The sequence below is a fragment of the Carcharodon carcharias genome, chromosome 4 (assembly GCF_017639515.1).
Source record: "Carcharodon carcharias isolate sCarCar2 chromosome 4, sCarCar2.pri, whole genome shotgun sequence".
In the NCBI taxonomy this organism is placed as follows: domain Eukaryota; kingdom Metazoa; phylum Chordata; class Chondrichthyes; order Lamniformes; family Lamnidae; genus Carcharodon; species Carcharodon carcharias.
Genome location: NC_054470.1, coordinates 52040920 through 52055400, shown reverse-complemented (window position 1 = coordinate 52055400; position 14481 = coordinate 52040920). Strand labels below are relative to the sequence as shown.

Sequence of the window (14481 nt, the reverse complement as noted above, 5' to 3'; positions counted from 1 at the left end):
TTCCCTCAACCACCCTACCCCCCACCCTAAATGTTTTTGCACTATATTCTACAGCAGAGCTACCCTTCCCCCTCCACCCCCGCCAAACCCCAACCCCACCACCAGTTGCCTCAACAGCAAGGCTGCACTTGCACCCTGCTCCCCCTCACCCTCAAATGTCGCCTCCAAAGCAGGGCGGCACTTAACACCCGCCCCCCCCCCCGGCAGCCCTAAAGCCTGCAAAGCAACAGGCGATCCTAGCGAGCTCAGCAGAACGTTGCTGTGCGCTCACCTCCAGTTCACCTAAAGTGCAGGCCGGCAAGTGCACGTCGCCTCTGTGCTGTTGTGAAACACATTGGCGTGCATTCCCACCCTTGTGGACGGATGATCTAGCGGGGGTGCAAGAGCCTGGAGGGATGACCTGATAATGATATGCTGATATATTACAATGAGGTTCCTGACGACCAATGGTGGGAACTGTGGCCCGCTATCAGCGGGCTGAACGGAGAATCGCGACCTGCCTTCCCGCTGTCATGAAATGGATCGCGCCATACTGTCTGCTCATGCCCGTCACCAACATGTGGCCCTATCTGTCACTTAAGGATAATGCCACAGTTAAATGATTATTTAATAACTTCTCCATAGAAAGGATTTGGAAGAAGAATTTTTATGTTGAGTTTTTAAAGTGAATTATACTCACACAAGACAATTAAAAAAATTTGAAGACAAAAGATGGTTCAAAGGCTAATGGACTAGACATTGTAGACTGAAAACAGTAAGACTGTTTCAATAATCAATAAACACTTCACACCTATTGCATAGTTCCTAGACACACTGGAAATATCTGGCATAGGCACCCCCCTCTGGTGGTGAACACTGGGAGACAAAAACTCAGTCAGTTTCTTTTAAAACAGAAAGCTGCAGGGCTGAGCTTTTGCCAGGCTTAGGAGAGTTATTGATTGAAAAATCCATTTTTAGACCCACCTGATTTCCAGTACTACAGATGTCACTTCGAGTCCAAAATGACATCCACGTCACACTGATACACTTATGGTGCTGACCACACTGGACCCTATTTTTGTGAGGTCATTAGCATAAGCGTTGGCAGAGTCCTGGAAGTATGCAGATTGTCGTGTTAGTCAAATGTGTTGTGCTAATTTGATTCTAACAGTGTCATTTTTGACCTCAACGCTCCAGTCAAGACATTCTCTTAAACATGCATAGTTGCATATGCATTGACCAGCAGGAAGGATCTCCCCACCAGCAGTACTTAAAGGAATCATCAAACACTTTTAGGTCAGTTGCTGACTTGTTTCTACTGACTTGCTGAGTTATTAGAAGTGTTTGGCGGTTTGTACTGATACTTAAAAACGGTGAAGCCTGAAGGGAGTGATGTAGCAGATGGTGAAGGCCTTGGTTCTGACTACACCACCAGATCCCAGTCACAGGTGCTGTAGTTTCTATCCCAGAGGTCTTGTGGTGCAGTGGTAGTGTCCCTATCTCTGAGCCAGAAGCTTGGAGTTTGAGTCCCAACCATAGATGTGTTGTAATGTGCCTTTAAGCGATATCAAAATAACATCACTAGAAGGGGAATGTGTCATGTGATCCAGTCTTAGTTTCACTTATGCCTAGAGCAGAGCACACACGCACAGTTTTTAAAATTCTTTCATGGGATGTAGGCTTCGCTGGCTCGGCCAGCATTTATTGCCCATCCCTGGTTGCCCTTAAGAAGGTCGTGGTGAGCTGCCTTCTTGAACCACTGCAGGCCATGTGGTGTAGGTACACCCACAGTGCTGTTAGGAAGGGAGTTCCAGGATTTTGACCCAGCAACAGTGAAGAAATGGCTATATATTTCCAAGTCAGGATGGTGAGTGATTTAACAGGGGAACTTCCAGGTGGTGGTGTTCCCATCAATCTGCTGCACTTGTCCTTCTAGATGGTTGTGGTCGTGGGTTTGTAAGGTGCTATCGAAGGAGCCTGGGTGAATTCCTGCAGTGCAGCTTGTAGATGGAACACTGAGCTGCTACTGTGCGTCGATGGTGGAGGGAGTGAATGTTTGTGCATGTGGTGCCAATCAAGAGGGCTGCTTTGGCCTGGATGGTATCAAGCTTCTTGAGAGTTGTGGGAGCTGCACTCATCCAGGCAAGTAGGGAGTATTCCATCACACTCCTGACTTGTTCCTTGTATAGGGTGGTCAGACTTTGGGGAGTCAGGAGATGAGTTACTTGTCGCACGATTCCTAGCCCATGACCTGCTCTTGTAGCCACAGTATATATATGGCTAGTCCAGTTCAGTTTCTGATCATTGGTGACCACCAGGATGTTGATAGTAGGGGCTTCATGACAGTAATGCCATTGAACATTAAGGGGTGATGGTTAGATTCTCTTTTGTTGGAGATGGTCATTGCCTGGCACTTGTGTAGCGCGAATGTTACTTGCCGCTTGTCAGTCCAAGCCTGGATATTGTCCAGGTCTTGCCGCATTTGGACATGGACTGCTTCAAAATCTGAGGAGTCGCGAATGGTGCTGAGCATTGTACAATCACCAGCGGACACCCCCACTTCTGAGCTTATGATGGAAGGTCATTGTAGAAGCAGCTGAAGATGGTTGGGCCGAGGACACTACCCTGAGGAACTCCTACGGTGATGTCCTGGAGCTGAGATGACTAACCTCCAACAACCACAACCATCTTCCTTTGTGCTAGGTATGACTCCAACCAGTGGAGAGTTTTCCCCCTGATTCCCATTGACTCCAGTTTTGCTAGGGCTCCTTGATGCCATAGCCTGTCAAATACTACCTTGATGTCAAGGGCAGTGAATCTCACCTTACCTTGTGAGTTCAGTTCTTTTGTCCATGTTTGAACCAAGGCTGTAATGAGGTCAGGAGCTGAGTCGCCCTGGTGGAACCCAAACTGGGCATCAGTGAGCAGGTTATTGCTAAGCAGGTGCCGCTTGATAGCACTATTGATGACCCCTTCCATGATTGAGAGTAGACTGATGTGGCGGTAATTGGATGGGTTAGATTTGTCCTACTTTTTGTGTACAGGACATACCTGGGGAATTTTCCACATAGCCAGGTAGATGCCAGTGTTGTAGCTGTACTGGAACAGCTTTACTGTGGGTGCAGCAAGTTCTGGAGCACAAATCTTCAGTACTATTGCTGGAATACTGTCAGGGCCCATTGCCTTTGTAGTATCCAGTGCTTTCAGCCATTTCTTGATATCACGTGGAGTGATTCAAATTGGCTGAAGACTGGCATCAGTGATGCTGGGGACCTCTGGAGGAGGTCGAGATGGTCGTCCACTCGGAACTTCTGGCTGAAGATTGTAGCAGATGCTTCAGCCTTATCTTTTGCACTGATGTACTGGGCTCCTCCATCATCGAGAATGGGTATACTTCTGGAACCTCCTCCTCCAGTGAGTTATTTAATTGTCTGAGGATGGTAAGGATGCAGAATGTAATTGGGTGGATGACTTCAATGTCCATCATCAAGAGTGGCTCGGTAGCACCACTACTGGCCGAGTCCTAAAGGACATAGCTGCTAGCCTGGGTCTGCAGCAGGTGGTGAGGGAACCAACAAGAGGAAAAAACATTCTCACCAACTTGCCTGCCGCAGATGCATCTGCTGTGACAGTATTGGTAGGAGTTGAGGACTTCCGACTGTACACCGGTGAGACAGATGGTATGATTCTGTGAGAATGACTATGTCAGGCTGTTGCTGGACTAGTCTGAGAGACAGCGCTCTCCCAATTTTGGCACTAGCCCCTAGTTGTTAGCAAGGAGGACTTTGCAGGGTCGACAGGACTGAGGTTTCCACTGTTATTTCCATCCAGTTTCATTCTTTTTTGTGACTTTGTAGCATTTCAGAGGGCATGTGAGAGTTAACTACATTGCCGTGGCTTTGGGCCTGGAGTCATGTGTAGGCCAGACCAGGTAAGGACAGCAGATTTCCTTCCCTAAAGGGCATTAGTGTACCAACAATCGTTTGACTTTTAATTCCAGATTTTTATTGAATTCAAATTCCACCATCTGCTGTGGCGGGATTCGAACCCGGGTACACAGAGTATTACCCTGGGTCCCTGGATTACTAGTCCAGCAACTATACCACTGCGCCATCATCTCCCCCTCAGACAGGCAGGCGGTAAGAGTGGAAGAGCCTCCTGGTCAGCCAGAACCATGTAGTAACTGCAGTGCAACAGCCTCCCCGCATTAAAGGACTGTATGTGAGGTTGTTGCCACAGGGTGTACTCTGGAAAACAGCTTCCTCACTTAGATGGGCTAACGGAGATAGAGAGTTTTTATCCCTCTGAACCTGTGGCATGACAGTGAGTGTACAGAGACGTCAAAGAGGAGGACAAGCTGCTCGAGAAGGGAGCAGAAAGAGGAGGAGAGAGAAGAGCTCTCAACAGAAAACCATGTCCAAGTAGAGTCCTAAGGGAGCAATTCTCCTACCTCAACCTCAGTGAGGAACAGCATGTGTGACATCTCTGTTTCACTGAGGAGGTGCTCACAGAAGTTTGCCGTCTTTTGTAGGCAGACTTGCAGCCTCAGTGCAGGGTGTATGGAGGCATTGCCAGTAGCTGCAAAGGAGACCATAGCCTTGAACTTATTTGTGCTGAGCAATCTCCAGCTGGAGCAGGTGACATAACAACATTTCCCAGTTTACCATTTGCAGTAAGTCCTCACTTAAAGTTGTGGCTGCATTCCTGAAAATTGCGACTTTAAGTGAAACATAGGTTCCTATGGAAATCAATGTTAAAACTAGAGTTAAGTTCTGTAGGACGTTCCTGATCAAAAAAAGAAACATTCAGCAATTACTACCTGTATCTTGAAATATCTTACATTGCTAAATTCTTACATTGCTAAATTCTTACACTGATAAATGAAAACTTCAAAAATAAAATAAATTTAAAAATATAAAAGGAAAATGTAACTTTCTACTTACAGTACCATAATATCTTCACACGATCTAACCCATGGAGCTCTGATAACATTCTAGTGAATCTACGCTACACTCCTTCTAAGATCAATGCATCTTATCTAACTGAATCAGGTACTCCAGATATGGTCCATCCAATGCTTTGTATGGCTGCAGCAAAAACTCCCTCCTTTTTATAGTCTAGTCCTCTAGTTATAAACAAAAGCACAAACAAAAATAGCTGGAAAAACCTAGCAGGCCTGACAGCATCTGTGGAGAGGAAGACAGAGTTAATGTTTCGAGTCCATTTGACTCCTCATCAGAACTAAAGTAAAATAGAAATGAGATGAAATATAATCTGTTAGAGGGGTGGTGGGACAGGTGGAGCTGGATAGAGGACCAGTGATAGGTGAAGGCAAAGAAGAGATTGCCAAAGATGCCATAGACAAAAGGACAAAGGAGTGTTGACGGTGGTGATGTTAGCTGAAGGATGTGCTAATGGTGGCATTAAGAGTAGAAAGCAGGATGAGCAAGTGACAGATGGCCTAGTGGGAGTGGGGTAGGGGGAAGGGATCGAAATAGGCTAAAACACCTTTTGTCCTTTTGTCTATGACATCCTTGGCAACCTCGTCTTTGCCTCCACTTATCACTGGCCCTCTATCCAGCTCCACCTGTCCCACCCCCATCTCACAGCTTATATTTCACCTTATTTTTATTTTTCTTTAGTTCTGATGAAGAGTCAAACGGACTCGAAATGTTAACTCTGTCTTCCTCTGCACAGATGCTGTCAGACCTGCTGAGTTTTTTCCAGCTATTTTTGTTTTTATTTTTGTTTCAGATTTCCAGCATCCGCAGTATTTTGCTTTTACCTCTAGTTATAAAGGTTGTTTGATTATCTTTTGTACCTGACTACTACATTTTAGTGATTTCTGTACATGGACCCTTTAATTTCTTCTCCTTGGCTTTATAATCAGTGGAAAAAATTTCTCCCACTCACTTAATCAGACTATGCCTCTCTGTAATTTTATGTTCCCATGTACGCTATTTACCATACCACCAACATTTATGTTTTGGTAAATTTGGATATACACATCTTTATTGTGTTATCTATTTCATTAATAATACTTGAGGTCCCATCAATGGTCCTTTTCAGAAAGCATAAGAAACTTTCTTACAATTAGAGTACATATCCATCATCCCTACTCTCTGCCTTCTATCGACTAACCAATCTCCTAACCTGGTCAATAGCCTGCGTTTAATTCCATGAGCTTTAATTTTAGCTAACGTTCTCTGACTGAATGCCTTCTGGAAGTCCATATTAACTACATCCATAGACATTCCCCCATATACTAGTTTAGCTACTTCCATAAAAAAACAATTAGATTTGTTATACATGACTTATCCATTACAAATCCATGTTGGCTCTCTAAGCATCTAAAATTTCTCTAAATGCTCAGTCACTCTGACCTTAATTATAGATTCAAATAACTTCCCCACAATAGATTTTAGACTAGTGGTCTATAATTTTCTGTTTTTTCTCTCTCATGTTTCTTAAATAATGGAGCTACATTTGTAATTTTCCAGTTTAAAGGGACATTTCCTGAATAAAGGGAGCTTTGGAAGATTATAGTTAAGGTATCTACCTACTGCCTTTAAAATCCTGGGGTAGAAGATACCCGGTCCATAGATTTGTCAGTCTTTAGTGTTATTTTTACGAAGAGTTTAGAATGAGAAGACATTGAATGTAAGATTGATTATAGGACAGAGTAAGGGAAACCTTTTTCACACCAATATTTGTGAGGTCATGGAATAGGCTAACAGTTAGTGATTGAGACAGCAATTAGGTTAGATAGGTAGCTGCAGTCTAGGGGAATAACAAATTAGTAAAGAGTGGGACATGGGATTAGGACTGCGATGGCGTGGATGACAAAACACCATGAAGGGCAAGTTGAGCTTAATTTTTATATATTCTAATTTTTATGCAGTCTTTTTCCTATTTGAAAATTATGAACAAGCATGAGGAGTAGTTTCCCCAAGAACTCCTGGTGTCTCCCTACACATTACATTACATGCATAGAATTATGTAGAATATACAGCACAACAATTGGCCATTTGGCTCAACTGGTCTCTATGGTGTTTATCCTCCACACAAGTCACCCCCATTCCATCTACCTCATCTCAGCCTTTCAGCATATCTTTCTATTCCCTTTTTTTCTTATTTACTTATCTAATTTTCTTTGGAAAGCTTCTAAGCTACTTGCCTCAACCACTTCCTGTGGTAGTGAGTTCCACTGGTTAACCACTTCCTGAGTAAAGAGATTACCCCTTCCCGATTTGATTCATAGGTAATTATCTCATGAATCTACCATGGATGGAAAAATATTCTCTCCACATTGACCCTCTCTAAACATTCATGACTTTAAAGACCTCTAAGTCTTTTTTATTCTGAAGAAAAATGCTCCAACTTGTTCAATCTTTCCCGATAGCTGTAATCTTTCAGCCTGGGTACCACACTTGTAATCCTCATTTGCACTTGCTCCAGTGTTTCTATGGGGAGAATTTTCTCCCCATTGCGGGGGCTGAGCTGGAGTGTGCACAGGCAGTCATGCAGCCGATCGCCGCCCACAGCCGGCTGTGTGCCGCCATTTTACGTGGAAGGGCCAATTAAGGCCACTGAGCGCTTCCTGTGAGAGCGGGGGGAGGAAGGAGAGTCGGGGCCTGTTTCGCACATGCAGGTGAAGGAGTACAGAAATCCCCTTGAGGCACAGGCCTGCCTCAGGGAGATTAGTTTGATTACGAAGAAGTAAAATAAAGAGAAAAAAAACTATTCAGAGATATCCCCTCTTGTGACAGTGTCACATGAGCTGGGACATGTCAATGAACATTAATGGAAAATTTTATTAAATTTATAAACCCTTCATGAAACCTCATCTTGCCAGTGGTTGAAGTTCCATGAAAAATGCGAAGGTCGCCTAGGCTCTTCGCCTGCACGCCAGCCTCAGGGTTGGACTTGGCTGCGCACCCGCCGCACTGAAAATCTAAATGACGCACGGTGATGTTGGGATGCCCACCCAACGTCACCACGTGTCATTTTATGCCTCGGCGAGCAGGCCCCGCCCCTGTTCATCAAGCCGAAAACTCAGGCCTATGTCTTTTTTTATAGTATGGAGACCATAACTGTGCACAGTACTCTAAGTGTATTCTTCAGAATCCCTATCAGTATGGTCAAATTTAAGATATTGATTGATCAATGTTTATATGCGCGCTATGATCGGCTTGATCCAAACAACAGCTTGCATTTATGTAGCATCTTATGCATAGTAAAACATTCAAGGCTCTTCGTAGGAGGGGAATCAGATTAGTATATCAGTATCGAAGCTTTAAGATAGCCTTGCAAAATTACTGAATTTTCCAACTATCAAAATTATCTGACAAAAATACAGTGATATTTCATCCTTATGTTACCGCTGAAAGCCATGATAGTACATCTTGACAAGAATGTTTAGCAAAATATTTTCCAGTGCACAGCTTAAGTGTTGGTGTATTATTAGTTTAGGAATTCCCATTGTTAATTTAATAAATTAATTTCTGTATAGAAGCATTTATGCAACATTAAAGTCTGGATAACAGTGATGGAAGCTGGAGAATTTTATGTGCTTTCTCAAATAGGTTTAGCCCCAGTGAATCATGAGATGTGAGTAGAGAACAAAATGTTTAATTTGAAGAAGTAGACTGAGCTCAGCCTTGACATTTAATTAGAGACTATTATTAATCACGAGAGGAGTCATTGGATCTTAAGAGCTCTGACAGCATGGATAGAGGCCTAAATGAGTCAAAAGAAAATGGGGAAAAAATTTATATTGAGAGTTTAACTCTGAGACATGAAATAAATGTTAAGCTGTGGCTTAGCAATTTTGGCAGATAGAACTCAAAACTGAACTCTGAATTTAGCTTGCTATGGGCACTGTGTGTCCAGACATTTAAAAAATTATGATCAGCCTTGTGCTCAGGTGGCTCGTTTGCTCCAAATTATTACTTTTTCTGTCACCATGACCTGTGTTCAGTTGCTAGCATCCTAATTGATCAGGATCACATGTAAATTGAGTTTGATGATTTTCAACTTGTGTCATGTTCATGCACAAATAAATGATAATATGCATTAACTAATACTGGTACTGACCAGTTTTCATTTTTTTCTGATAAACCCATTGGCAGCTGAATAATAAACCACAATGACTACTGATCCTTCAAAGGATCAATTGTAATGCCTCAAAATTGGATTATGTAGGTCTCAATTGATAGAGAAGGAAGCAACAACTAGGAATAGTTGTGGATAATATATTTCTGTGTTGTTCATAACAATATATGTCTGTGTTCATTACAGATGTACAGAATAACTTCCCAAACAAAAAAGCTATACATTGAAAAAAGTTATAGGCCCAGTAATATTGCTTTGTACTTAAGTGGCCAATCTTGATTTCCCTCCTGATATTACTCTTTGTTCATATTGCAGTTTTGTCTATATTGAAATCTAATGTAAAATCAAGTGAATAGATTATATTCCTATTTCAATATTGCTTTGTCCAGTAGAACTTCTATATATTATACTTGATCAAAAATCTCTACATTTGGAAGGGATAAAACATGAAGAAAGTTGTTCCTTGCAACAAGATCTGTATAAGTAAATGTTATACAATCACCTAGAACACTGTATAGCAATCAGAAATATTCAAGTGATTTGTGAGTGAATGTCAAACAGGTAGAATCAATTTTTCTTGAGGCAAAAAGTTTGATTAATTATTTTATTGTCCAATATTTGAGGGGAAAGCAAAATGTAATGCGGTTGATTATAATGACCGCCAGTCTGATGTGGCCTCCACATATAAAATTGATACCTTGTTTAGTCAGTTTTTGCTATGCTACAATCTTTACCAATTTTGTTTCTAAAGATATTTGCTACTTTTAATTTACAATTTGAAAATATAAATTCATATTATTGAACAATAAATGCCTTTAAATCATTTGATGCAATCAATGATATGCTATGAAATGGTTTACAGGTTTTTACAACCTCATAAACCATGTATTCTCAGCAATGCATTCGGTTAAACAATCATGGTTAGGTCCCAGCATGCAGGTTTAATCAATTTATTTAAAAGTTTGTTTTGATCTTGCTAACCTTCTGCTGTTGCAAATATTGTAGCAAGAATATTAAACTTTGCTTTTAATGATTTTCCTCAGACGCTCAACTACCTATCCCTACTCAGAGGCCCAAATGTATAGCCAGAACACAGGCGGAACATATTTCGACTCCCAAGGAAACTCTGCACAGGTGACAACGGTGGTCTCGTCCCACAACATGGTGGGCACTGGCGGCATTCCAATGGGCGTTACAGGCGGTCAGATAATCAGCAGCTCAGGGGGTGCCTATCTTATAGGCGGGTCAATGGAGGGATCCAATCACCCAGTCAGCCACACCACACGTGCTTCTCCAGCCACAGTAAGTACTTGCAGAATATAATATATAATGCTTTGGCCTGCTGTAAATTTTAATTCAGATAATGTTAATTGTATTGTTTTAGATATAAATCTTGATGAACTGGGGATCAAGGCTGAGATTTCCAAAAACAGATGTTGATACATTTGTAATTTCTAATTAAAATTTTCCTGATAGATATGGACAGAAGAAAGCTATTGTTTGATTCTTCACCTGATTTGAATGTATATATATTTTTTTAGTTGTTTGTGTTTTACAACAATGAATAAAAAAGTACAATTTCCAAGTTTTACCTGACACCCAATATGCCCTGTAACTCATTGGTGCACATTTTAGCAACATTAAAGCATAAAGTGGTGTAAACCCCATAGCACTGGCCTGCCATTACAAAGTGTATGCAGGGAACAATTCCTACACCAAATAGGTCGACCTGAAGTTCAGGACATTGGGCCTCTGCTCTTATTAAATTAGAGGAGGGAAAGCAATCATAGAAGCTGCAGGGAGGCCAAGTGGGGACCTGCAAAGTTCTTTCGTACTGGCATCCCCGGGTAATTTTGTAAGAAAGTAGCTTTAATTAATTATGTCTCATTGGTGGCCATGGGGTTCAATGAAGAATGCTGGATGGGAGCAGGCCTGTCAACTGACCAGCTCATTGCTAGTGAGTTTTCAGAACAGGTCCTTTAAAGTGCATTAGGCCTCTAATTTATATATTCTAGGGAACTAACACATGTTTTTGTTATCTACTGGAGACATCTAAACAAATTTAGAAACAGGACTAACACCTGAGCAGATTGGCCATGGAAAGTGGGAGCAAAGTGCACCAATTTTCACCCCCATACTACTTTTTAATTACATTTATACATACTGACAATCTCTGTGGCATTACTCACATTCAAAAATAAACTGTTACATAATTATAGGGTTTATTCCATGCTGGGATAGCATTTCGGACTAGTTAATGCTTTACAGTGACTATATAAATCAAATTCCATCAAATATCCACATATTAATATTTCAGTTTTTATCTATCTGGACTGGTTTGATTGGCCAGTTTAAGGACCACGCTGTTGTTGAGTTTATTAGATGGGCGGTACCTGCTGCATGTGGGACACATGGAAGACTGGAGCGCATGATGCACGTGCAGCTGCCAACGTTTGATGGCGATGGTGGCTGAGCGTGGTGCGTTGGTGGAGAACAAAAGCAGCGTATGGTAAGGAGACCCGGAAAACAAACCTAGTTGGAAAGATTTTTCCATGAGGGATACGATAGGATTGATGGGAGGGCTGGAGGTGGCAAGGGGGCATGGGAGGGATGGTAAGAATTGGATAGGGATGGCATGATAGAGATGGCATTGGAGGGCAGGTATGATTTAGGAGGAGTGGATGAGATGATGGAATTGGTTATGGGTGACAATATGGCAAGGGAAAATTACTTCATTGTGCTAAAAATGAAGATTCACTAGATTTGAATGCATAAGGGTTAGAAACGCTATCAGATGAATTAAAATAATACATCAGCATAGCTTCTATAGATGAAGAAGATGATAACAGCCTGTGGCCCTCCAGAGTTTTGATAGTGTAACTCCACTGGGCATACCACCATACAAACTTAAACTCTAGGAAGGATCAGTTATATTGTTGATAGGAAGCCTGAACCTGAAACAGGGACTTTATCATGGAACAAGATTGGTAGTTAAGAAGCTGTTTTATTCAATGGGAGATGCTGCAGTTATAACAGGCAAATTTCAAGAAAATAGAAGGCTGGATTTTGTGGAGTTGGGAAGACTCTATAGACCTTTAAAAATGGAGGGCGGGACCTGGATACAGAAGTCTTGCCCCCATTTCCAACAGATGCAATTTTTGCTAGCAGAGGGAAAGGGTAAGGGTTCACACAGGAGGGAAACCTGAATTCAATAAGGCCACTTGAACTCAATGCTGAGTTGAAACAGCCTCCATTTTGGGCCTTAACCCGCAGTGAGACAGTCACGAATTGATGGAATAGGCATAAATGATCTTGAGTGGCAGATAAGGTATGTGTAACTGTTATGATCTGAAATTTTTAAAAATCTCCTGCTCTTTCAATTTAAAAAAAACTGGCTGTAGCTACCAGTGAGAGTTTTTAAAATAAAGCCCTTTGGTGAACTGTGTTGATTAGCAGGCACAAGTTAGAAAAAAAGCATCTGGTCGTGCAGTTTCAGTAGAGATCTTTGTTAACATTTCCCAAAGGATATCATGTTATTATGAATGATTGGCTGAGTTGCAAAAGCTATAATTATCTCAGCAGGGGTTCTGAGTTCACAGTTTGATTAACAGTTTAAAGAGCCTATTAAAGGATTAGCTCTTTGATGTGGTATCTGAATAGAAGTGTATTTGTTTTTGTAAGAGGTTAGCCTCTTGAGATTTAAAAGCTTTGCATGAGTTTTCGCTATCAACTGTGTAGGAATAAAAGCTGGTGATAGACAGTTAGAAGTTTACTATTTTTCATTTCCACATGACTCCTGAGGTCTTCCTATGGTGGATACCATGTGAGTGGCTATTGCGTTAGCATGGAGTGTACAAGGGGCCATGGGTGGGGGGATTAGACTGTCCCAGAGAGCCGAGGTAGGCCTTCTAATCAGCCCACCTCAGCTGCCCCATGGGCACCTGTGCTCTGCTTTTAGGGTCAGTGGGCCTGACTCTAATCTGCCTCCACAGCCCTGGAGCAAAAATGGGTTTCCAGGTACTTTTTACCGAGGTGTTTCTGGCGAGTTGGCAAATTTCCCAACTTGGAAATATTTGCCTCGGTAGCCAAAAAGCAGCCAGAGTGTTTCTACCTTGAATAATATTGAGCCCATCAGATGTAAATCATCCTTTCAAACTCAGGAGAAAGCATTTCCCAATTAGTCTCTCATATTTTATGAATAGAAACAAGCCACAAGGCCAGGCTTTTGACAATATTTGTATTTATATTGTGTTATGGTCTCAGCTATGAGAATACAGGCCAGGCTGGATATTGTTAAGATCTGGCTTGATAGACCATGATCATTTAAAGAATATAATGTGTGGAAGAACCAAGGGCAAAGAAATAGGCAGCAGGATTCCAAGAGTAAATTGAAACACCAAAAGAATCTTCACATTATGAACTTGAACAAAACAAACACAAACGATGATGAGTAAATAGGTACATTGAGGAAATAAGCCTGAACTTCCTTGGAGTGGCAATCAACATTGGATTTCCACTGTTCCAAGTTTTTTTACCTTAATTTTGTTTCGATCTTATCTAGCCCGACATTCTGACTTGGGCCAGGCGGGATCCAGGCAGTGCAGTACGTCACTGGGGCCTAGTGTCAAAGTGCAGCTGAATTGAAGGGAGGAAGTCCTCCACCTCCCCCCACCCCCCCCCTCCACCCCCATTCTTTTTATTCATTCATGGGATGTGGGCGTCACTGGCTGGGCCAGCATTTATTGCCCATCCCTAATTGCCCTTGAGAAGGTGATGGTAAGCTGCCTTCTTAAAACGCTGCAGTCCATGTGGTGTAGGCACACCCACAGTGCTGTTAGGGAGGGAGTTCCAGGATTTTGACCCAATGACAGTGAAGGAATGGCCACATATTTCCAAGTCGGGCTGGTGTGTGGCTTGGAGGGGAACTTCCAGGTGATGTTTTTCCCATCTGTCTGCTGCCCTTGTCCTTTAAGATGGTACTGTTTGTGGGCTTGTATGGTACCTATTTTTACAGCACTAGCTGCTGTAAGTTAAAGGTCCATTGAAGTTTGAAGGTCCTTGATGGGCCAGGGAGAAGGTAAGTATCTAAGGTAAATGGATAGGATTTGCAGGAGATCGGGGGATGGGAAGTTGGGGGGGATGGGATGTTGGTGGAGATCGGCATGTTGCGGGGGGTGTGATGGGAGCGGTTGGAAGTGGGGGTTGGTTGGTGTTGGAGGGGTTCGGAGGTCAGGGGTTTGGAGGTTGGTGGTGAATTGAGCCTCGAGTCGGACCAGGTCTGGGCAGGAGGGTTGTTGGGTCAGGTCAAGGTGGGAAGGGTGGTGGCGAGGAGAGCATGGAAGAGTCCCGTAGGGTTTGGGGAGCTCCTGTCAGGGGTTGTGGGGTGAG

General features: G+C 42.6%; 1 protein-coding gene across 1 annotated transcript in view; it reads left to right on the top strand.

Moving 5' to 3' along the window:
- rfx3 (regulatory factor X, 3 (influences HLA class II expression)) overlaps window positions 1-14481 on the top strand; it is a 466745-nt gene that overhangs the window by 271039 nt on the left and 181225 nt on the right. The window contains exon 8 of the mRNA XM_041185706.1: window positions 10137-10395. Coding sequence (XP_041041640.1) covers window positions 10137-10395 — 259 coding nt within the window. The remainder of the gene's footprint in view (window positions 1-10136; window positions 10396-14481) is intronic.